Source organism: Oryctolagus cuniculus, chromosome 11 (assembly GCF_051225735.1).
Source record: "Oryctolagus cuniculus isolate XC-2025 breed Fujian yellow rabbit chromosome 11, ASM5122573v1, whole genome shotgun sequence".
NCBI lineage: Eukaryota > Metazoa > Chordata > Mammalia > Lagomorpha > Leporidae > Oryctolagus > Oryctolagus cuniculus.
In genome coordinates this window covers 2746395-2769704 of record NC_142877.1, presented here as the reverse complement: position 1 = coordinate 2769704, position 23310 = coordinate 2746395, and the positions used below count along the sequence as shown (strand labels likewise).

General features: G+C 63.2%; 1 protein-coding gene across 3 annotated transcripts in view; it reads left to right on the top strand.

Annotated features, from left to right (window-relative positions):
- Window positions 1-23310, top strand: part of PHACTR3 (phosphatase and actin regulator 3) — a 228891-nt gene that overhangs the window by 129139 nt on the left and 76442 nt on the right. For all 3 annotated transcript variants that reach the window (XM_051835075.3, XM_017337824.4, XM_089306954.1), the window contains exons 2-7: window positions 3804-3965; window positions 7862-7939; window positions 14237-14419; window positions 20973-21182; window positions 21948-22122; window positions 22796-23043. In XM_051835075.3, the coding sequence (XP_051691035.3) occupies window positions 3804-3965; window positions 7862-7939; window positions 14237-14419; window positions 20973-21182; window positions 21948-22122; window positions 22796-23043 (1056 nt within the window). The remainder of the gene's footprint in view (window positions 1-3803; window positions 3966-7861; window positions 7940-14236; window positions 14420-20972; window positions 21183-21947; window positions 22123-22795; window positions 23044-23310) is intronic.

Sequence of the window (23310 nt, the reverse complement as noted above, 5' to 3'; positions counted from 1 at the left end):
ACTCACCCACACACACATGCACACGCCTGGCCCATGGGTACTCACCAACACGCACACGCACACGCCTGGCCCACGGGTACTCACCCACACACGCACATGCCTGGTCCATGGGTACTCACCCACACACACATGTACACACCTGGTCCACGGGTACTCACCCGCCCCCACACACATATCATGTCTGGCTCACAGGCACACATCCACTCGTGTATACACACCTGATTCATGATGTACACACACACGGCTAAGCCCATCAGTGCACATCTACTCCCTTATGTACACGCCTGGCCCCGTGGTACACACTCGCCCACGTATGTACTAGGTGGACTCCATAGTACACACTCATGTGGACGTACTTGTGCCCCGTAGGCACACCCACCACCCACACGCGTGTGTGTGTCCTGTGCCCAGGCAGCCACGCCCCCGCACTCAGTGACCCACAGTGCCCACTCTGCACTTGGGGTGCATAGGCGGTTTCTTCCCTGCACCTCACCTTATGCGCCTGGAGGCGTCCCGTCTCAGGTGAGAAGTCACAGCCCTCCCAAGCTGCCCCATGCCTGGCCCTGGGCCTGGACCACCTCGGGAAAGAAGGAATGGAGGGGTCCCGAGTGGCACAGCCTGGCGCCCCTGGTGACGGCGGGACCCCTTGAGCAGCTGCTTGGACGGACGCAGCGCCCGGCTCACACAGTCCGATCAGACCTCGGGGTTGAGGACCCCCCCGTGGGTCCCTGCCAGGTTTTGAGCCAAGTTGAAGCCCCTGCCCAGGGCCCTGCATTCTCCCCATGCCCCTCCGGGCATCTGCACGCCTCACCCACTGCTCTGCCTCCCTGCGGGCCACCCACCCTGTCCCTGCCACAGCCCCTTGCTGCTTGGGGCGCCCTCTCCCGTTTCGCATCTGCTCCAGCAGTCTCAGAGCCCCTCCCCCACCTTACGCCCTTAGCCTGGGCTGGCACCCACCCTTCAGGCTCACTGGAGCAGGCACAGTGCACCCCAGACCTGCCGGGCTGTCTGTCCAGGAGCAGGTGCGGTCCTGCCTCACCTATGCCACTGTGTGGTAGGGAACCGACTCCAAGCCAGTCACGTTTGTCCACGTGGCGTTGCTCTAAGAGACGGGCTTGGCTGGGTACTTTCTCAAGAAGAGAGGTTTGCTTGTGTCTCGGTTTCAGGACAGGAGGCTGGAGAGCCAGGGCCAGGCTCGCTCCTTTGTGACAGCCCTGCACGCCCAAGGCCAGCACAGAGCCCTTCAGAGGGCAGTGCCCTGGGGACCTGATGACCTGGTGCAGGGCTGGCCTCCCAAAGGCCTCACCAGCTCCTCGCGCCCTCGTGGTGGAGGCCACACAGCTGACACAAGCCCTGGGGACCCCGGCACTGTGTCACAACCCTAGCACTGAACACCAGAGCCTAGCCCTTAAGGAGCTTTAATTGGCATGTGTAGGAAAGGAATCGTGTGTGTGTGTGTGTGTGTGTGTCCCCGTGGCGGGTGACGGTGTGAGAAAGAGGCAGCAGCCAGGCACGCCGGGGAGCTGTCACGTGTGGGGCCGTGAGCCCTGGGTTTATCTGTCCTTATCGGGCGTCTGGAGCCCCGCGACGCAGGGGTTCTGCCTCCTTGATCACCACATATGTCCGTGCCTCGCGTGAGCGCTGCGTGGGGCTGGTGTCTGTCCCCGCTTGTCGAATGGTGGAAGGAAGCATAAGAGGAACAGGGAGAGGGTCTGCTCGGTGGCCTGGGTGCCCACCTGTGCCCTCATCTGTGTGCTGAGGCCCACTGCGTGCCAGAGATGGGTGGGACCCCCCAGTACCGGCCCTGCCCACCAGGACACAGGTGGAGGGGGAGAGGGGAGGCAGCTTGGTGAGCATGGTGATGGTGGGTGGATTGAGGCAGCGGCACCGGCCCTCTGCCCGCCTTCCATTGGTTGAAGCAGGACTCATGCCCACAGCAAGGAGCAGAGACCCCACCCCACGAGGCCACAACCCAGGGAGGGGGCGGGAAGGAGGGGAATGGGGTCAGCACTTCGGGTGGGGTGCGGAGCGAGGCCGGAGTCTGGGGAGCCAGGTTTCTCAGCCGTCTCCTTCTGGTCCCCAGAGGCGCAGGGTGAATGTGAGTGTGTTGTGGACAGCACCGAGGGCGGCGCGGCTTGGCGGTCACTCCGCACTCTGTCCTGAAGGGAAGGGAAGTGATACGGCTGCAGGCCTCTTCCCCTTATCACAGGAGCCCAATCGGAAGCCCAGGGTGGGCTCCGGGGCGGAGGCGTTGGTGGGCGGACCAGGGTCACAGCGATGCAGGTGGCAAACCGTCGGAGCTGGGACCTGGTTTGTGGTTTGCTCTGTCTTCGGCTCCTTCTCACCTGGGCTGCTGGGAAGCTCAGGCCCCTGTGTGTGTCCTCCCGTGGGGCCTTCCCTAACCCCTCGGCACCGTGGGCCTGCTCCCTCTCCTGTGCCTCGGGTTCCAACGCTGCCTTCCTCTCACCGTGTTTCTGGGGAACGAGGTGGGGTACAGAGAAAGTGACAATGACCCTTGTCCCTGGGGGTCTTCATCTTCAAGTGAGGCCTGGAGGCCGAGCAGACCTGGCCCGTCCCCGCTGGTTGTGCCAGTGCTCCCAGGACAGCGGCTTTCCCGGCCACGAGGACTGGCGGCTCTGCGCCCATCTGGCGTCCGTGGGTGGAGGGAGGAAGAGGAGGAGCGCACAGAATAAGCTGTGTGCCCATCGGTTGTCCTGCAAGGCTGTGCGAGGCCTTTGGTGGTGTCCAGTCTGCCCCTCCCTGGCCCGCAGCCGCCGGGGCTCCCTGTCTGGTGGCCCACAGATGCTTTCCCTGCGCCCCCAGCTTGCACGTGGTACAGTCCCCAGCGGGGTCTCCTTGCATTTCACCTGGCGGTTTGTCCCGGCTGTTTTCTGTTCGCACGCTACTCTGGGTGCCCAGCATCTGTGCGCAGGTCTGTGAGTGGAGGGCTCATGCCACGGAGGCGAGCCTGTCCTGTCTCCTGTGTGGTCCACACCACCACCAGGAGCTTCCTGGGACACCTGTCTGCTGTGTCCCACCCAGTGCCCTTGGGAGGTGAATCTGAGCCAGATGGGGCTCAGGTCCTTGCTGCCCCGAGGTGTCCCTTTCCTGACCACCGGTGTGTGTATGGGGCAGCAGGGGGCACTGCACCGGCCCACAGCTGTTGTGTAGCGTGGGATGCGTGTTGCTATGTAGGAACGGTGGTTGGCTAGGACGGAAAGCAAAGCTGCCCCAGCACATCCGGTGTAGGGGGCCCCAGGGGAGCATCTTGCCATGTGCCTCCCCAGACTCGCTCCTGCTGTCCGCTGAGCGCCTCCCATGGCCGGGCCCTGTGCTGGCATCCACAGCTGTGCCAGGCCTGCTTCCTGGCAGGAGGACGGTCCCCGGGGTCTCTGCAGCTCCCTGGTGCCTCTGTCAGCTTTAGGAGCATAAGACAAGGGTTACACTTGGGGCAGGAGGGAGACGAGGACGTCCCGGGAGAAGTGATGCTTAGCTGAGTAGCTGAGGTCACCGGGGAAAGAGAAGCAGCTGTGAGGGAGATCAGGTGGGTGGCAGGCATGGCATGAGCAAAGGTCCTGGGGCAGGGGAGGTCTTATGAAGACAGAGCTCCCTGTGTAAGGGGGCTGATGGAGGGAGCTCCTGCATGGGGGGCAGGGCCCAGGCTGTGTGCCCCATGCACCCCCACCCCCAGGCAGAACGAGCCCCAAGTGTCCATCACCTGATGACCTTCCCAGCCCCTGGGGCCAGGGCGTCACCTTGGCGACCGCTCACTGGGCCTCCCCCTCCCCCATTCTCGCCTCCAGATGAGATGGACCAGGCCCCCCCAGCGCGCTCCGAATTTCTGCTCTCAGGGACGCGGACCCCCCCGGTGAGGAGGAGCAGCAAGCTGGCCACCCTGGGCAGGATCTTCAAACCCTGGAAATGGAGGAAAAAGAAAAACGAAAAGCTGAAGCAGACGACGTCGGGTAAGCCGCTGGGAGAGCGGGGCTGCACCGGCGAGGCAGGCGACGCGGGCCTGGTGCCGCCTCCCACCCCAGCGGGAGCTCAGTCTACCCAGGCCCTCACCGCGGGGCGCAGGAGCCGCTCGGCCTCCTGGGGCACCTCTGGGTCCCACCTGGCTGGGCACCGTCAGCGCTGGCCACGCCCACAGAGAGCTGCCCTGGCACAGGTGTGCACAGGTCACCTGGGCCTTGCTGATAGAGACCCATCCAGTGTGGGGCGGGGCGGGGCTGCAGCCATGATGTGAACTGGCAGCTGGCTCCCACCTGCTGGCCACACTGGGTCATGAGCCCACGGCCCGCACAGCTCCCACCTGCTGGCCACACTCGGTTGTGAGCCCACGGCCCACACAGGTCCCACCGTGGCCCTTGCCCTCCCACATCCACAGCCCCACCTTGGTGGTGCCAGGGCCTGCTTCCTTTTAGGAGCTGCAGTTTCCAAACCCATTTCAAGTTGCCGACGGAGACGCTGGCTCTGGGCGGAGCCCCGGAAGCAGCCGTGGTCCTGGCTGACAGCGCCCAAGCGGCACCTGCCCCCAGACTCGGGTGGACGCTTCCACTCTGAAGTCTTGGGCTCAGGGGTGGGACCTGGTCTAGCTGTGGCATCTGAGGCAGGGGCTGCCCTTGAGTGGTGGTTACAGGAGCCTAGTCCCTCCGGCTTCTGTCTGCCATGGGGCTCACCACGTGACCATCCCTACACACACACTGCCAGACACCAGCCTACGGGGGCCGTCGCATCCTCAACCGTATCTTCCGAATCCGGAGCCTCCCTCCTGGGGGCTCCTCTCCAGTATCTTAGTGAGAGAAGGAGCTGGCACTCTAACGAAACAGGAGAACAGGAGGAAGGCCTGGGAGGGGACCGCGCCCCACTGTCCCTGGAGCTCCTGGAGTTCCAGCGGGGACACAGGACCTGCCTGCATTGGCCCGAGGGCCTGCAGTGACCAGAGAGCAGCCCTGTCTATCGTCCGCTCTCGGGGATGAGGCCTCACCCCGCTGGAGGTCGTACAGTCTGGAAACGGCTGACCTGGACCCTGGCCAGCTGCTACCCTTCCTGAGCCCCCGCCCGGGCAGGGGACAGCCTTGGGGGCCTTGCCGGAGTGTCCCAGTCCTGGCTCCGTACTTCCTCTAAGTCCTCTCATCTCATCCTCCCCAGCGACGCCTGTGACATCGGGATCTGACACGCCAAGACAAGTGGCAGCCCAGCTCTGGGTGGAAGGACGTTCTAGAATAAGGAAGCAAAGTGCGGTGCTGCTCTGAGGATATCCAGACACCAGAACGGGGGCGTGGGGTGGGGAGACGCAGGAGTCAACCTCAAGGTCCCCGCGACCTTGCAGGGCCCCCGAGCACCCTGGCGACTGGCCCAGCGCAGCAGTCCTCGGGGTCCTCGGGGGAGGAGCTCAACCTTCTAACCCCACATGCGGGCACAGAGCTCACCTGCTCCGGGGCCTCCGACTCGCAGGCCTGCCTGCCAACACCGCACCGTCGCCAGGGCTGCTCCCCCTGCTCCTTTCTCAAGACCTGGGCTCCCCTCCTCACCTGGGGCCACCCCACCCAAAGCCACGCCCACGGCACCCACTTCCTCCCAGGGGCTTCTGGCTGTGACGGACTCGGGCAGGGCACCTGCTGAGGGGCGGGGCCTAAGCCCCTCCAGCGCCTTCTGTATACCTGGCCCAGAGTGAACAGGAGGGGTAGCAGCTGGCCAGGGTCCAGGTCAGCCGTTTCCAGACTGTACGACCTCCAGCGGGGTGAGGCCTCATCCCCGAGAGCGGACGATAGACAGGGCTGCTCTCTGGTCACTGCAGGCCCTCAGGCCAATGCAGGCAGGTCCTGTGTCCCCGCTGAAACTCCAGGAGCTCCAGGGACAGTGGGGCGCGGTCCCCTCCCAGGCCTTCCTCCTGTTCTTCTGTTTCGTTGGGGTGCCGGCTCCTTCTCTCACTAAGATACTGGAGAGGAGCCCCCAGGAGGGAGGCTCCGGATTCGGAAGATACGGTTGAGGATGCGACGGCCCCCGTAGGCTGGTGTCTGGCAGTGTGTGTGTAGGGACGGTCACGTGGTGAGCCCCACGGCAGAGACAGAAGCCGGAGGGACTAGGCTCCTGTAACCACCACTCAAGGGCAGCTCCCTGCCTCAGATGCCACAGCTAGACCAGGTCCCACCCCTGAGCCCAAGACTTCAGAGTGGAAGCGTCCACCCGAGTCTGGGGGCAGGTGCCGCTTGGGCGCTGTCAGCCAGTACCACAGCTGCTTCCGGGGCTCCGCCCAGAGCCAGTGTCTCCGTCGGCAACTTGAAATGCGTTTGGAAACCACAGCTCCTAAAAGGAAGACTTCTCCTTTGCTGACAGCGTCTGTCCCTGCTGAGCCAGGGTTTCCCTCCTGGGCCTGGGGGCTGCTTCGCCCGGCTCTGATCTGTCCCCCCACACACTCGCGGACGCTGTCGTCTGTCCTGCCCAAAGGCTGGGCCTGTGCAGCTGATGGCTGCATCCATGTACCTTGCAGTGCCAGGCGCATAGTAGGTGCTTAGTAACCATGACTAGTTAGAATCAAGGTGCTTAGTAACCATGACTAGTTAGAATCGAGTGAATGCTTCATAAAATCGCCTACACCACTCTGTGAAGGGAGGAGGACTCGGCTGAGCTCCCCAGGGACGCCGTAGCCCATGCACGTAATAGGTCCTCAATGAATACTTTTGGGCAGACTAATTCCATTGTCATTGTCAGGATCCAGTCTGCCTCATCCCTTGCACATGAAGTCCAAGAGCTGGGCTGGCTTTGTCCCGGGGCACGGGGCTGAGGCAGGCACCCAGTGGCCACTTTTGATTGGGGCCCAACAGCAGGTGCTTTGTGCCTTCGTGGAACACGTCCAGAGGCTTAGAGTTCTGTGCTTGGAAACCTGGGAGCACCTGTAGGCACGTTGTCCAGGCAGTTAGAGGAAAGCAGTGATGGTGTGGGTGCCCCGGGACAGGCCAGGGAGGACTTGGTGGGTCCCTGGCATGTGTTGAGCTGTGGGTCTGGGAGGCAGGAAGGACCGTGCCGAAGTGGGGGAGGGGTTGCCAAGATCTGGGAATGCGGGTTGCTGCAGGGGGCACCGGGGCTGGCCTCCTGCCTCCCTGTCCACTTGGTGAATTACTTTTACAGCTTTTTAAAGATCATTTGAAAGGCAGAGTGGCAAAGGGGAGAGACAAAGACATTTTATATCCAATTCCTGCAACAGCCAAGGCTGGGCCAGGCGGAGGCCAGGAGCCAGGGATTCACCCAGGTCTCCCACGCTGGTGGCAGGAGCCCAGATACCTCCCGGGTGTGCATTTGCAGGAAGCTGGATCCGCAGCACAGAGGGGCCGGGACTTGGACCAGGCCCCCTGATACGGGATGCCAGCATCCCAAGTGGCCACGTGACCTGCTGTGCCACAGCCTCTCCCCACCTCTGCCCTTGGCGAATTCTTTGAAAGCTGTTGTTGACCTGCAGGGTCGGGGAGCCAGGTTGGGGAGCTGCCCACGGGCTCTGGTGTCTGAGCCCACAGCAGTGTGGTCGGGATACAGCCAACAGGAAGCGCAGGAGCCACAGGGCAGCGCCCAGGGTGGGGGGGCAGGGAGAGCTCCTTCCGGAGCTGGTAGGTTCAGAGACCTCGAGGAGGATGGCATGGCCATGGGAGCTGGCGCAGAGAGGCGGTGTGCCTCTCACCGTCTTCTCACCGGGCCCCTCCTCGGCTGTGCTCCGTGTGCCTCGCTCAGGAAGTGCTGACTTGGCCAGGTGGCCCCGCCCCCACCACGCCCCAGGGCACCCTCTGTGGCGTTTCTGTAACCGGGAGGCTGGCGCTGGCTGCTGGCGGTGCCCGTGGCCGTGACTCACCTGCTGTCTCTCGTGCAGCGCTGGAGAAGAAGACGGCGGGCAGGCAAGGCCGCGAGCAGCTCATCAAGAAGGGCCTTTTGCAGATGATGGAGCAGGGTGAGTGGACGCCCCGGGCGCGGGAGGCCAGGCCGGGGGTCAAGGTCAGGAGGCCGAGCCCTGGGAGGGTCCTCTGGAGGGGGCAGGGCCGTTTCCTGGGCATGAGCAGCAAGGGATGGGGCACGGGGCGCATCCTGGTTCCTCTACAGGGGACGGAGGCTTCTGTTTTCTCCTCCAGTTCTCCCCGTGTTCACGCTGCACCCTCTGGTCTGGGCACGTTGTTTTTCCTTCACGCACCAGCCCCTCCCACCGCAACGTGCATGAAGCTCCCAGCAGGGCGTGGAAAGACCAAGAACACTGTGGGTGCCGAGCGTGTTCGAGGTCCATGCACGTGGTCCCCGTGGGCGTCCAAAGGCCCCGTGTGTGATGTGCTGGGCGTGCCCACCTGGGTCTCTCCTCGCAGCACCGCTGGGGCGTGGGGGTTGCTTCTTCCCCCTGGTGTGAGGATGGGAACGTGGGCCTCAGGGTGGCTGCTCCAGGTCCCTCAGCGTAGAGCTGAGATGTGCTGCCGCGTGCAGACCTCTGGGTGTGGTCCCCGCTGGGGAGAGTGGTCTTGGCGTCTTCCAGAAAGGCCGTTACCATCGTTACGTGATTCTCTGCCCAGACTCCTCCCCTTCCTGTGAGGCATTCCAGCAGGTGTGGGACTGAGAACACGGATCCTGGCACCGGCCCTCCGGGTCTCGGGGACTCTCGGTCCTCGGTTTCACCGGAACTCGCCAGTGCCTGGAATGCTCTCTCGAGCGGGTCCAGCTGCTGCCTCTTGGGTTAGGCAGTGCGGCCTCGCAGAGCCGGTTCCCTGAGACCTGTGCAGTCCATCCAGCGTCCGCCCGCCCCATCGTCTTGAAGCTGTCACGAGCGTCTTTGTCCTCAAATGCTTCGGGAGTCGGGGTCGGGGAGCTCACGGAGGGAACAGATCCAGATCTTATCCCCCCCAGTCGTGCTCTGCCGCCCGCCCGCAGCTCCTCTCCTTTCCTTAGGCGCGGGGAGCAGGGCCTCTTGATGACTTTTCAGGGGGAGCTGCCTGGGACACCACTTAATCCTAGACCAGACGTGCGGGAGAGCGCTCAGGGTTGCTGTGCCCTGCCGGCTCTGGTTTGGGCGATGGCCTTGCTGAGTTGGAAACTCGAATGGCACCCAGACCTGCCCAGCTCGGGCGTGTTGAATCCCTTCCGCCAGCTCTCCTTGCTGTGGCTCCTAGGCTGGGAAAATGAGGATCTGATCAGCGCTGACACTGTTTATCATCGATTCTAAAAATACTGTCTTTGATGAACAAAGAGTGAGGAGATAGAGCTTATCCCTTTCCACAATGAAGTTACCCCTTGAATAATTAAAGAGGAGAACTTGTAGAAGAAATGCAGTCTGGCTTTTTTAAACTCTGGGTTTGGGGAGGTGGTGTGGGCTGAGGTGAAGCAGGGGCCCAGAGGCTGGTGGTCGGCAGCAGCCAGGTGACAGGTGGCCTCGTGTCCTGGGGACATGGGGACTTCCTGGTGTCGGACAAGGGCACAGTGCACCTGCTGCCTCCGGGCAGAGCTCAGCAAACCTCTGCTGGAGAGAGTCAGGTGGGAGACACCTTGGGCTTTGGGGCTGGCTCTGCGCTTCTGTCCCAACTCCTCATCCCTGGCACCCCATTGCTTTTCTTGTGGATATTTTCCCAACCTCCTAGAGAGGTGAGATTCAGATGGAACTCGGGTCTACACGTGAAGTCCAGTAGCCTGACCCCAGCCCCAGGTTGATGTCTACTCGTCCTCACCCCACCTGTCTCTCTTGATCCATGACTGTGGACCAGGAGCCGGAGTGGCCTGAAACAGAGGCCAATTTCCCCACAAGCTGAGCATGTGCCCAGTGATCAACGCCATTGCACTGAGTGTGGGCCACGTGCCAGCTGCCAGGGACACAGGTGGGCGAGGCACGGTGCTCTCAGAACAGGGTCCCATGCAGCCCAGATGCTAGCTAACCCCACACACAGACGCGGTCCTAACGGGGTTCTTGCCTGGGCTGGCAGGGTGCTGGAGAAACTGAGTTGGGGCTGGAGGTGGGTGGGAGAGAGCCTGCCTCTAAGGTTGCTGTGTGCTGGGCTCACCTGGCAAGTGGCGGTTATGGCAGTGCTGTGGGGTGGGGCCCAGGGGAGACCCTGGCATCAATCGGCGCTGGCTGAGCCTTCTTGGCCGATTGCAACTTTGGTGTCGCAAAGGCTGGGAAGCTGAGACTCGGGAAGTGGGAGCGACTTCCGGCTTAAGGAGCAGCAGGTGGAAGGGCGCACAGGGCCTCGGGGACCCCGTGAGGGAACCTGGAAGCAGGTAGCGGTGGCGGGAAGTGGGGAGGATGAGAGACTTGGGTCCAGGACCCTGTGCCTTCCCTGCCCCCACACAGCTGGGCTCGCAGAGGCCCCAAGGCAGGCTCGTGGGCCCGGGGTCAGCAGGAGCTTGTCCTTGGCTGGGAGCGAGGCCAGGGGGTCTCTGAGGGGCCCATCAGGGAAGGGCACCAGGGCTGCTCTGGGCAGGGACTGGTCTTGCCTGCTGTGGAAGGCGTTCACGGAGCGTCTCACTGAGTAATGAGCGGATCCGTGCAGACGGTCAGCCGCAGGCCCCTGGGACTGCCCAGCTCATGCACCTGCTGAGAACGCGCACTGTAGGTCGGCCTCGCCCTGTGATCCATCCTGGGCCTGGAGTCTCCGTGAGGGGAATTGCAGCCACGCCTTCCCAGCTCAGAGTCTGGGCCCCGGGCCAGGGGCAGGAAGCCAGCCCTCCTGCTTCCCTGCGGGTGTGGTCACTCGCAGGGGTGTCAGCTGCTGTGGTGTCCTCCTGGCTTTGGCCTGCACCACCCCTTCTGCTCCCAGCCAGGAGGGGACCACTCTGCAGCCATGGGCGCCCCCCTGTGGCCAACCTGCCCTCGCAGAGCCTGTCCACACAGCGGCCAGGCCTTCCCATAGGATGGGTGGTGGGAGACTGCGGAGGGGAGAGGGGCAGGGCCGCAGACCCTCCCAGAACTGCCTCCTAGTGGCCCAGAAACTCTCATGGGGGTCTTGCTGGCCAGAACAAAGCCCAGGAGTGCCCTCCGCCCTGCACGCGCGTGTGAGTGCACATGCCTGCCGGGAACAGCCGGGCACAGTGGCTGTGCCGCCGGCCTCTGGACAACACCTCTGGAGAGAACCCGAGACCCCACGTGACGAGACTGTGTCCAGGCACACGCGTGTCCTGGTGCCACGGGCTGTTACCTGGTGATCCTGCTCACGTGGCCATCCTGGCTCCCACGTTGCCCTGCACGTGGCAACTTGCCGGGCCTGGGAGGGGTCTGTTGGTGGTGTTGTGAGAAAGTCGGAGAAGGGCAGGCTGTGCCAGGGCTGGGGGGGTGCCCCTCTCTGGAGCATCTCTGACCAGGAGTGGACAAGGGTCTTTGGTGAGAAGGGTCCCTTCCCAGCCCCTCCGCCTGGTCCTCAGAGGCGGGAAGCAAGGAGAGGAGCGTGGGCGTCTCTGGCCCGGACGCTGCCAATGCTCCCAACTTTCCTGGCCCCTGAGACTGTGCACTCGGCCTTTTCGTAAACGCCTCGAGGAATTTCACCCTCCCCTCCCCGCGTGGGGTGGGGGCCGTCACCCCGTGCTGTGCTCTGTGCCTGAGACTCACGAGCAGCCTTTCCTTGGGGATTAGATGGCACGAGATCAGGTCCGTGTGTCAGGAACGCCGGGGCTGTGTGTGTGCCCGTGCGTGCATGTGTGTGCCTGTGCGTGCTGTGCACAAAGCTGTACTCACGTGTGAGCATGCGTGTGCTTTCACAGCGCACACACGTGTGCATGCATGCGTGTGCGTGTGGCAGTTCCCTCTCACCCTACTGCCCATGTGACGCCCTGACTCTCTCTCTGCTCCCCTGGGCAGCCCTGGACAGAGAAGGGCAGTGGCTGGAGAGCGGCCGGGAGGGGTCAGCCGTGCAGAGGAGCAGGGCATGAGCCGTTCTCCCCCCACCCCCGTTTCTTAGCAACGGCCCTGCCACCAGGGCTATTTTGGGAACTGTGACTTTTCGTTGACCGTGACTATGAGCCGGTGCTCAGCACAGCCCAAGCAAGTCCTCCGAGGGCTGCCGGGCTGCACACAGGTGCAGGACTCCTAGGGCTGCAGCTGGGCATGGAGCCTCTGCCTGGCTCAGGCAGGAGCCCCCGGCCTTCGGTTCAGCCACCCCTGGATTCTGAGGTTGCCTTGACAGTCGTGGGAATGCACTTATTATCCACGACACCGGCAGTCCCCAGCAGCACACAACCTGCCCTGTCTGAGGTTTGGCATCCACAGCTGTGAGCAGTGGCGGGAGCCTCACCGGCACAGGGCAGTGGTGAGGGCCAGGCGAGCGGCACCTGCCGTGTGCCTCTCCTGTATCCAGGCAAAGCCCGCACCTGCCGGGCTGTTCCCGCCTTCAGTTCCGCCAGGTCAGGGTGGCGGGTGGTTGCAGTGGTCATCAGCGATGGATAAGCCAGTGACGGGGAAGGGGCCAGAAGGCCGTGGCATGGTCCGGGTGGGCAGCTGTCGCCGTGGCTGGAATCTGGCCAGGCCCTGCCCGGTGAGGCCTCGGAGCTCGGCGTTCTCCCTAAGGGGCCTTTGCACGCAATAACCGCGGGCGGAGCGTGCAGCTCGGGCGTCGTGGCTCCTGGCCCAGAGTCCAAGACTTTTGTCTTCCGGTCCTTTCCGGGAAGGGTCGTGGGCAGCCTTGACCTCTGCGCAGGTGACGCGGCTGCAGGGTGAGCTCTCTGGCCCCAGCTCCCCGCGCTCCTCACTTTTTTGTTCTGCCCTCAGGAGACTGATGTGCCCCGGGGGGAGATGTCCGGTGGGGGTACAGACCAAGCTCCTGTGAGGGCACGTGGGGCGGGGGCCCTGATGATGGGAAGCCTGCAGGCGTGTGGGCACGTCGGCCCTGCGCACCGCCAGGTCTCCCTGCTGTTCGTGTCCTCGTGGGGCGTCGGGGCAGCACCATCACAGCGAGTGCCGTGGCGTGCTTGCCGCGTGCCAGCTGCGTCCCACCTGTGAACTCCGCTGATTCCCGCCGTAGTGCTGCGAAGCCAGCAGCGATGCCGTCCCCGCTGGGTAGACCAGGAGGCTGAGACGTCGGCTGTGGGTTGCATGCATGGCAAGGGTGTCACTGTATACTTCTTGTCCGACCAGGGTGCTTCGGGAATGAGAGGGACACAGGGCGGCAGGCGGCACTGAGCTGGGCAGAGCGCAGCCCTGGCTCTGGTGTGATCGTGTCCCCGGCCACCACGAGAGGCAGCGTGGGAGGAAGTCAGCGTGGTCGGTGTTCCACGCCGTGACCCTGTGCAGGCCACGCTGCTGCCCAGAGCTCTAGGGTCTGCACCGCGATCCGGCCGTGGTGCCTCAGTGGGGGAAATGCAGGGGACCTCCTGAGGACCCCCGCACCCTGTGGCTTCTCTCAGGGTGACTGTGGTCCGGGGCCTGCCCCTGGTGGCTGTGTGACCGCAGCCCCTTACTCAGACCCCCTAGGGGCCAGGCCCTGCCCCAGCTGCACCAGGAGCCTCGATGCCCTCACTTCTGGGAAGGCAGCTGCCGAGGCCTGGGGGGGCCTGCTCTGAGTGCCCCCACCCCTGTCGTTGGCTGTGCCTCCTCGCTGGGCTCCCTGTGCCGTGTGTGGTCGCCTGTGTGGCCTCTCAGCACATGAGGCACCTGGGCACGTGGGCAGGGTCCGATGAGCTCCTCTTTGCCAGGTGCGCAGGGAGTGAGCCATCAATACTTGCTTCCCATAGTTCTCTGCGGCCAAGACAGCCCAAGTGACTGACAACCCAGCACCCCCAGGGCGTGTCAAGGTTTCTTGCCACCTCCCACTGTGGGTTGGGGCTGGGCGTTCTCTCCTCCTGGTGCCTGCTGCCCCCTGGTGGCCAGGACATGTCAGGGTGAGGGCTTTGGGGTCCTGGGAATAAGCAATTTGGAAGCCACTGCTGCTTCACAGCCCTGGCGTCCCATTGGCCAAAGCCACACAGCAGGGGGTGTGGCCAGAGGGGGGACTTGGCAAAGGCCCATGGTGAAGGGTGTGGGTGTGGGTGTGGGAGGGGGCTGGGGGCAGCGTCCAGTCTCCCCGAGGTGTCTGAGTGACAGTGTGCACTGTGGGGTGGGCACCCAGAGCAGAACCTGGGGTGGGGATGAGGTGTGCTGGGCTGTCCGGGGCCCACCTGGGAGGATGCGATGTGGCAAGGACCTGCTAATGCGCATGCCAGGGCCTGGGCGCCATCGCGGGAGGCCCCTCCCATGAGTTCAGAGGACTGGAGGAGGGAGGCGGGGCCCTGCTCACGCTGGATTTCCTTGCAGATGCAGACAGCAAAGTGTGCAACCCTGACGGAGGCCCCCAGTCCTCGCAGAGCGAGCCGTCCCCCCCGAAGCCAGAGACGCTGACCTCGGAAGACGCGCAACCAGGAAGCCCCTTGGCCGCTGGGACAGCCCAGGCCTCCCTGGAGGAGCCACTGTGCGCTGACGCCTGCCTGGATGCTGCAGGTAGTGGCTGGAGCCCTGGGGCCTTGCGCTGGCCCCAGGATGGCAGGGCTGGGGCAGTGGCCCTCCTGGGGTGGTGGTGTCAGGATGCCACGCCCACGCTCCCCGCCCTGCTGTGCCCCCTGCCCGGCTGGGTCTGCAAGTCTGCGGGGATGTTTTTCTCCCATCTCTTCCGGCGTGTGGCGCAGCTGGTGAGCGAAGGTGCTCACAGATGTGTGCGGCGACCTTCCTGCCTCCCCTCCTCCCAGGGTCCTGGCCAGGAAAGTGCTCTGCACTGGAGTGAGGGTCCGGTGGGGCACTCAGGTGACCCCACAGCAATAGGGTAGGACGTGGGGTGCAGGGGCTTCCCTCCTGGCAGCCTGAGCCCCTTTCTCAAGAGGAGCCAGGGCCAGCCAGGTGCCCGGTGAGGTAGGGGGTGGTGCAGGTGCAGGGGAAACCACTGGGGCCCAGCACCGGGCTCTTGGCTGCTTCCTGCAGGTGTGCTTGGCACCTTGCCTGAGCCGCGTCCCCTCTGCTACACGGGAAGTCGTGGGAGTGTGTCCGGGCCCACGGGGGTGTGGGAGGGACTTAGTGTGCATCTGCACGTGCACGCTGCGGCAGTGGTGGGGACGCTTTGCAGGCTGTGGGGACAGGCTGGTGAGGAAGAAAGCGGACGGCACTAAGGATCCGAAGGCCTTTGAACTCCCCCTTGCCCCGTCCATCCTGGCTGCGGTCCCCTGGAACCCTCCCTGTGGCACCAGGAGCTGTTTCCCCATCAGAGGTCAAGCTACAGACAGGGCTGGAAAGTGAATTCCTCAGGTCTCCAGGAGCGGGAGCTCGGGCCCCAGGCCGAGAGGACTGGCCGCTGTGTTTCTGCCTCAGAGCCGGGTGGGCTTCTCTCCCCTGCCAAGTAAGGGCCACCAGCGTCACAGCTGCTCCACCTCCTGTCCCTGTGCCCACAGCACCCACAGGCGTCTGCCGAGAGGGCTTCTGTGTCAGCGTCACCTGGCCTGGGAATGCGCCAGGAGCGTGGAGCTGAGGGTGGCGGCGGCGCCTGCCCTCCCTCTCAGCACCTCCTTGTCCCTCCGCGCCCCAGGCAATGACTTTTGCCGGGCCACAGCGGTGGGCGTGGGTCTGGCGGCCCAGGGGACCTGCCCTGCCTGGTTCCTGTGGCCGAGCCCTTGACCCAGCCCCTCCCTCTGCCCCAAGGCTGGGCTGCTGCTCCCCCTCCACAGGCTGTGCCTACGCAGCTCCAAGGGGCACTGGGCTCCGTCCATACCGCTTCTGTTCTCGGGCGCGTGTGGTCCAGCCCCCTGGCTTTGTGATTCTGTACTGAGGACTTCCCCGGGCTGAGTGTGCTCCTGGTCTGAGGGCTGAGTGGGGTTTGAGAGAGGGAGGCGTGGGCGTGCTAGAACAGGAGGTGGCAGGTGCTGCCCCAAGGATGGGGGCTGACAAAGCTTCCGAGGGGCCCAAGACACACGGGACGGCTGAGCCGGGAGCACGGGGTTCGCACCTTGGGCTGTGCATGGTGGTTTGAGCTTGGACTTGCTGGAGGTGACCACCTATCCGGAGCTGAGGTGACAGAGGGAGGGCCCGTGGTGGTGTCACCCAGGACCTTGGCCGCAGGGCGTGGTGGCAGAACCCGCACTGCTCAGCATGGGATGCATAGGTGCTGCCTGGGCTCGGCCCGGCCATTCATTCCCGGCCTGCCGGGAGCGGGATGGGGTTTGCGTGACAAGCTAGTTCCACACAGGGAATACGAGATGTTTACAGTGGCTGCTAGGGGGTCTCCAGTGTCTCCTGCAGAGCTGGGGGAAGACAGGCTCTTTACTGCTGTCCCTGCTCCCTCCCCCGTGTCTGTCCCCCAGCCCCAGCCCCCAGGGAGCTGCCTGCATCTGGGCCCTGTGGATGACTTCATCACAGACATCGTCTCGCAGTAGGAAAGCCACATTCTCAGGCAGCAGCTGCCACGTGGGTGCTGGCCCTGGGCCTGCTCTCTGCCTTGGCCAAGTTCATGGTCAGAGTGTGACTCCCTGGAGGGAGAAGGCACCTGAGGAGCCCCTGGGGTCCTGCAGGGACACTAACGGCCGCCTTGCAAAGTCGGCCTCTTAGCAAGCAAGCCCTGTGGGCGGCTGGGGAGGGGCAGGGTCCAGAGAAGGGTCCAGGGCTGCCGCAGGCGTCTCCTGAGCGGCGGTGACGCCTGGATGGGGCGGGCTGCTCCTGTGTGTGTGTGTGTGTGTGTGTGTGTGTGTGTGTGTGAGAGAGAGAGAGAGAGAGAGAGAGAGAGAGAGACAGACAGACAGACACGGGGCGTGTCCAGCTACCTCAGGCAGAGCCCCCTGCCGGAGACGGTGGCTGCGAGACTGGTTTGGTGGTTTGGGTTGACTTTGGGCCTTGCTGGGGTGCTTTTGTGTTTCCTGGTTTTGTTTCGCCATTGCTGCACCAGCAACAGGGCAGCTCCTACACAGCCCGGAGGAACCCCTGCTCTGACATTAGGGGGGCATGGCCTGTTCAGTGCCCCGGTCGTTGGTTGAGGCTGGGTGTTGTAGGTAGAGTGGTGTCCAGCAGGTGTGTTCCATGGGCACTACAGTCTCCCATTTTCAGACAAAGAGAGGCCCAGAGAGGGTAGGTAACTTTCCTAAGGCCACAGAGCACGTGAGTGGCAGGACTGGAATTTTGTGTTAACCACGGCACTCTACAATCTAAACGCAGACCAAGCAGGAGATACACTTTTGTTCCCCTCTGGAATGTTCTGGAAGGTGAGTTGTCTGAAGTCTAGAACAGGGGCTGGCAGACTGCGGGCTGCCAGTCAGATGCTGCCAGTTGCCCACCTCTGCATGGCGCCGGGCCTTGTTCCGGTGGTCGCCAGTCTGAGGAACAAGCTGAGGGGTCTCGCCCGTGGCCGGCACCTGCCTTTGTGGCCGGCAGCCATCCTCCACCGTCGGCGCCTGTGCTGGGCCCCCCGTACCTGCTGCCGGCTGCTGGGCACAGAGGAGCCTCCGTCTGGGGGCCTGCGAGTCGCTTTGCCCACCTTGAAACCAAGGGCAGCTGGCGTCCTGGGGTGAGAGAGGCTGACCACGGCGGAGGTTCCCCAGCCCACGTCCCTCCCCTCAGGCTGGCCTCTGCTGGACTCCAGGGTCTCAGCAGGGGTGACTGGGAGCAGGTGTGCCCCAAACCAGAGCAGCGCTGGGTTTCTTCTTGTGTAGACACCACACGGGGTTGCTGGTTTTTCCTCTGGGCCTGCAAAGTCTGAAGGGTTTTTGTCTCCAGGTCTGGATTTCCCAGGAGCAAGTCAGTGAACACACTCAGCAGAGACATCCCGTGGAGTCAGGGACCTGTGCCCGGCTGAGCGCCAGCCTGTCCCCTCCCGGCCTTGACCCTGACCCTGGGTGTGCACTCTGCCTCCGTCGTGAGAAGCAGCCTGCACGGTCACCAGCACAGGGAGGACACAGGCTGCTGTCCTGTGTTCTGCTTTTGTCTGAGGATGTGGTTCAGCACTGGAGGTTTTAGCAGGTTGTGACACGTGATGGCGGCACAGACTCACGGAGAGCAGTGGGAGAGGACCATCTGGTGGCGGACGTGGGGAGCTGTGTTTGTCCGAGGGCAGATCCAGCGCATCGGTGGTCCATGTGTGGGTGTGGTCAGCGTGCAGGTGCTGGTGTGTCGGGACCCAGGGCTGTCAGGGCAGGGGGTGGGGCTGTACAAGGCAGCTTATCCTTTACTCTGAGGTCTCCCAGGCCGAGGGGGTGACCTGATTACCATGGACTCCCTCCCAGAAAACCCAGAGCTTCTCAGCTAGACCAGTAGCCTCTCGCCACACAGCCACACACTTTATTATAAAATAACAAAAATCAAGCTGAATTTGAGTTCCTTATTGGACGGGCTGCTTGCTAAGTGTTCAGTGCTCATGTGTGGCAAATGGCCAGCATATGGACAGGGAGCCGGGAGTCCCACCATCCCAGAGTTCCATTGGGCAGTCTCAGGGTGAGAGGTAGCTGTGTGTCCACCTCGGGCAGAGGTTTTGCTGTTTGGATTGGTCAGGCCTTCTAGAGCTTTCCACACCACAAGGGTGCAACTGCAACCAAGACCTTAAGGCCCACAGTGAAGTAGTGACCACTTGGCTTCCTCAGGAAAAGTCTCCTGGCCCCTTGTAGAGAATGGACTGAGCTTGGCAGGGGTCAAGGGTGGGAGGCCAGAGGCCAATGAGGAGGCTGCAGCAGAGGCCCAGGCAGCTTATGCAGGGGACAAAGTGTATCTCCGAGAATTTAGTTGGAATCAGCTATAATTGGTAGGGCAGTGGGTGTCATGTGTAGCATCCAGTCTGGCTGGACAGCTGTCTTGTTCAAGGCCATGCCCACATCCCCTCAAAGAGTGCCTGAATCCACACTTGTCCATTAGCAACGGAAGGTGGATCGGAAGACAGGTGCCTGAGAGGAGGGGAGCCTGGGAGAGTTTGTCCTGGAACTCAGGAGCTGGCTTTGGACGGGTTCTGTTTCGCCCATTTGACCTCTGGGCAGAGAGGATTGTGTTTCTGGGGCCCATCCGTCAGTGGCTCATCAGGCTGTGGGAGGGGCCTGAACCAGTGCTTTGCTGGTGAACAGCTGGAGGACAGCTGCCCCAGAGTGCAGGTTCGAGTGTGCCTGCGTGGCCGACCCAGGAGTGAGGACCCTCACCCCATGTTGCCGTCTCCCTGGCGACCCTGCCCTCTGTGATGCCTCCATACAGACCTGGGGAGCCCAGTTCAAATGCTGCCCCCTTGTCCAGACTCCCAGGCCCACAGGGAGGATCTGGACAGTCTGGTAAAGAACAAAAACTAATGGCGCCGGCGCCGTAGCTCACTAGGCTAATCCTCCGCCTTGCGGCGCCGGCACCCCGGGTTCTAGTGCCGGTCAGGGCGCCAGATTCTGTCCCGGTTGCCCCTCTTCCAGGCCAGCTCTCTGCTGTGGCCCGGGAGTGCAGTGGAGGATGGCCCAAGTGCTTGGGGACTGCATCCCATGGGAGACCAGGATAGGTACCTGGCTCCTGCCATTGGATCAGCGCGGTGCACCGGCTGCGGCGGCCATTGGAGGGTGAACCAACGGCAAAAGGAAGACCTTTCTCTCTGTCTCTCTCTCTCACTGTCCACTCTGCCTGTCAAAAAAAAAAAAAAAAAAAAAAAAAAAAAAAAAAAAAAAAACGGCAGCTGCTGGGGTGCGTGGGGCATGTGTGCATCTAAAGCACTCCGGGAACAGGGAGCCGCCTGCCCCGCCTCCTGCGTCAGCACCATGGATAGCGCCAGCTGAGCTGGAGCCCTGAAACCCTCCCCTGACAGATAAGTGCATCCCACATGGGCTGACCTAGAAACCCAGACAGGCTTCAGCACTCTGCTGCCTGAGACATGCCAGCGAGAGGGCAGTGTCATCCCTGTGACACAGCTGTGAGAAGGAAACAAGGTGATGTGGCACTCGCCTTCCTCGGGGCGTGGCACTGGGGAGTGCCGGAGAGGCCAGGGAGTATGGGGCTCCAGGGGAGACTGCCATCTCGGGTCAGGGAAGGAAGCTAGGAGGTGCTGGGCACAGCAGGTTGTGTCAGAGCTGGGAACCTTCAAGGAGCCCCTCTGCTGGCCTCGGGTCCCCCTGCAAAGCTGGAGGTGAAGCCGCGTAGTGGGACCGAGGCAAGAGGCGAGAAGCTGTGGGTCAGGGAGGGGCTGAAGCAGTTGCTTGCAGAAGAGGCCAGCCTGGATGGTGGCATGCGGATGGTCCCCATGGTGTCTTCTGTGTCCCGTCTTCCTCCTGTGGCACTTGGCAGGGTAGGTGGGCAGTGGCTTCATCCTAGGTGGGGCTTTTCCAGAGTTGAACGACAAGGAAGCCAGGTTGAGGGCTCGGGGTTTTGGAGAGACTGCTGTGGAAGGGGTGGAAGCTGTGCTGGGCAGAGACTGAGGAGGCAGAGAGAGCTGATGGGTTGGGAGAGAGCAGGGGTGCAGGTGCTCAAGGCGGTGAGGGAGAGGGGTGGGACTCATCCTTTCTCAAAGTCCAGCCCTGGTGCCAGGGGCGCAGGGTGCCTGACACCCAGACACATAAGACCCTAGCTGCTGAATAGGGACTTGACGTGCCAGGCACACATCTGTTGCCACTGCCCATCTGAGCCTTGAAATAACGCTGTGAGGGGCGATGTCAGTGCAGGGCCGTGCAGGTGTGAGTGGATGCACAGACAGCCTGGGTGGCAATAGCAAGGCCACAGAGGCCACTTGAGTCTGGCAGGGTCTGACTCCACACCTTGTCCTCCCCTGGAATCCCGCACTCCCAGGTGAGGTGGGAGCTTGGCACAAACCTATTGTGTAGGGAAAGGGGGGGTCATCAGTGCTCTTAAAATGCCCTCCCCACCCCTTTTGATGGTTCTGCTGGTAGCTGACCTCAAGGAGCTCCAGTACCTATTTAGAGGGACCCTGCGTGCCGACCTCGTGGAGGTTGGGTCCCGATGTAGAGGGACCCTGTGTTTCGTTTCCCATTGACCCCACGTTCCCGTACCCCTTGCTTACTTGCTCATCCTCCACAGCCACCACAAACGTGTTTTCTCCCCTCTCTTGCCTTTGAACCAGCCACAATGCCATCCGCGTCCAGCAGTGACGAAGCAGACGCCGGCAGCCCCCTGCCCACCGCCGCTGAGTTCTCTCAAGCCTTAGCTGGGTCTGACCCCCTGGACAGTCCTCCCAGACCCCCAGAGAGATCCATGGGCCAACTCCCCAGCCCCCCACGGCTGCCCACTCCGCCTCCCAAAGCTGGCTCCAAGACCACAAAACCCGGCACAGGTGAGATGTGTGCATCCCTCTCCCCTTGGGACCACCTCTGTCCACCTCCTTCCTCTGTCCACTCAAGAGCCAGTCTGGATGGGGCACCCGCTCTGAGCCACTTTCACCCTTTGCTCCTGTGACTGACCGGGACTCTGGGCAGGCCCAGGACAGGAGTTCATAGCAAGGAGCTGCTTCCCTCCACCTGCAGTCCGTCCTGAACTCTGCGGCTCCTCTGTGGATCCTGGGGTTCGGGAGTAGGTTGTTTAGATCCGCTTTTCTGCTGTTGAAGTTAAAGGAGTTGACTCGTCTGCCGTGGCCCAGCTGGAGCCTGCCGAGATGCGTCTCAGTGGGGAGAGGGTGTGAACCCCTGAGGGTGTAGCCCCAAACCAGCTGCTCAGCTCCAGTGGGTGGGCTGTAGGGGGCTCATGGCCCTGTTTATGGCGGTGGACGCTGGCCTCAAGGCTCAGATGCCTTGTCCAAGGCTTGTGTTCTGGTAAGGAGCAGGCTGAGACCAGAGGCCCAGTCTGTGCGAGGCAAAGCCGTGGTTTCTGTATCTCCGAGCTCCTCCACATGCGCTGGGCTCGTGTTCGCTGAGGGCGGAGGGTGGGCCTCGCCTTGTTCGGCTGCGGTCTCTAGTGTGGGAGCAGGGGCCTGCTCCTGTCTCCACAGCTGTCGGGCTGGCTGGTGGGGTCCGGGAAAGCCATCCTCTCTGCCCCCCACTCCAGCCTCAGCCAGGTGCTTTGTCCCACATGAAGAGTGACGTTCTCATGTTTCATACCCCAGGCCAAGCCGTGCTCTTCCAAGGCCCAGGCACGAAGGGCACTGAGCCTCCCCTCCGAGGGCAGCTCTCCACGCCCACCGGGTCTCCGCACCTCACCGCCGTCCACCGACCGCTGCCCCCAAGCCGCGTCATTGAGGAGTTGCACAGAGCGCTGGCCACCAAGCACCGCCAGGACAGGTGAGGTGCTGCCCTGCTGGGAGACCCTGCGGCCAGAACTCCCCTGGCAGGCGGCCCGTGTGGCGGCCCAGGCCATGGGCGGTCACCACCCTGACCCTCCCCTTCAGTGTGGACAAGGGCCCCTGATTTCATGGCTGTGCACAGTACACGGCTGGCCTCCAGAGGGGGTGAGCGGGCGATGTGCACCTGGGAGCTGGCGCCCCGAGATGCAGGGCAGGGAGGGGACACTGGGGGGACGGGAGCAGCTGTTCCACGCTGCCTTGGCTTTGGGAGGCCTCAGTCCCTGGACAGGGGCACGAGGAAGCCGCACCCACAGCTGCCTCTTAGATTGGAGCCCTCGTGCTGAGTTGTTGGACGCAGAGTTGGCAGCGGGACGCGCACACAGTTTGATGAATGTGGACAAACCAGGCACTTTTCTTGGTTCTGTGCATCTGTGAGCTGCATCTTGGTGGCATGTTACCCACAAGACCCGGGCTTTTGCAAACAGCATCTGCGAGGACGCGCAGCCCTGTGCTCTGCAGGCGCCCCTGCCTGGGGAGTCCGGGACAGAAGCCCTGAGACCCTCGGCCTCGGGCCGCCTCGGCAGTGTCCACCCTGAGCCCCCCGCTGGCTCGGCCGGGCTTCTGGGTCGGGGGCCGCGAGCTGTAACCCGAGCGCTCTCTCCCTGCTGCAGTTTTCAGGGAAAGGAAGGCAAAGGGTCCCCGAAGAAGCGGACGGACGTCCGTCTGTCCAGGACGTCCAGCGTGGAGCGAGGCAAGGAGCGGGACGAGGCTTGGAGCTCCGACGGCGCCTCGGAGAACAAGCGGGCGGTGGCCGCAGAGTCGGAGGAGAACAAGGAGAACCTGATCCTGGACTCCGAGCTAGACGACGACTTGCTTCTGTATCAGGACGAGGAGGTCCTGAATGACTCCGTCATCTCTGGTGAGGGAAGCGTGGGGACCCCCAGAGGCACCACGTCCCTGGGGGGTGGGGACACAGGGCTGTGTCTGGCCTGGCCCAGGGGAGGGTCTGCACCTGGGTGAGCCGGGGTGAGCCGCGCATCCACTGGACAGGAGCCTGGGAGGAGGGCGTGCAGCCAGCATGGCTGGATTCAGGAGGGGCCCGAGGGTGGCCCCGGAGGGTGCCCTGGCCGAGTGTGGGGTGATGGACAGGTGTCTGAGGTCTGGGGGCTGCAGCCAAGGATTCTGA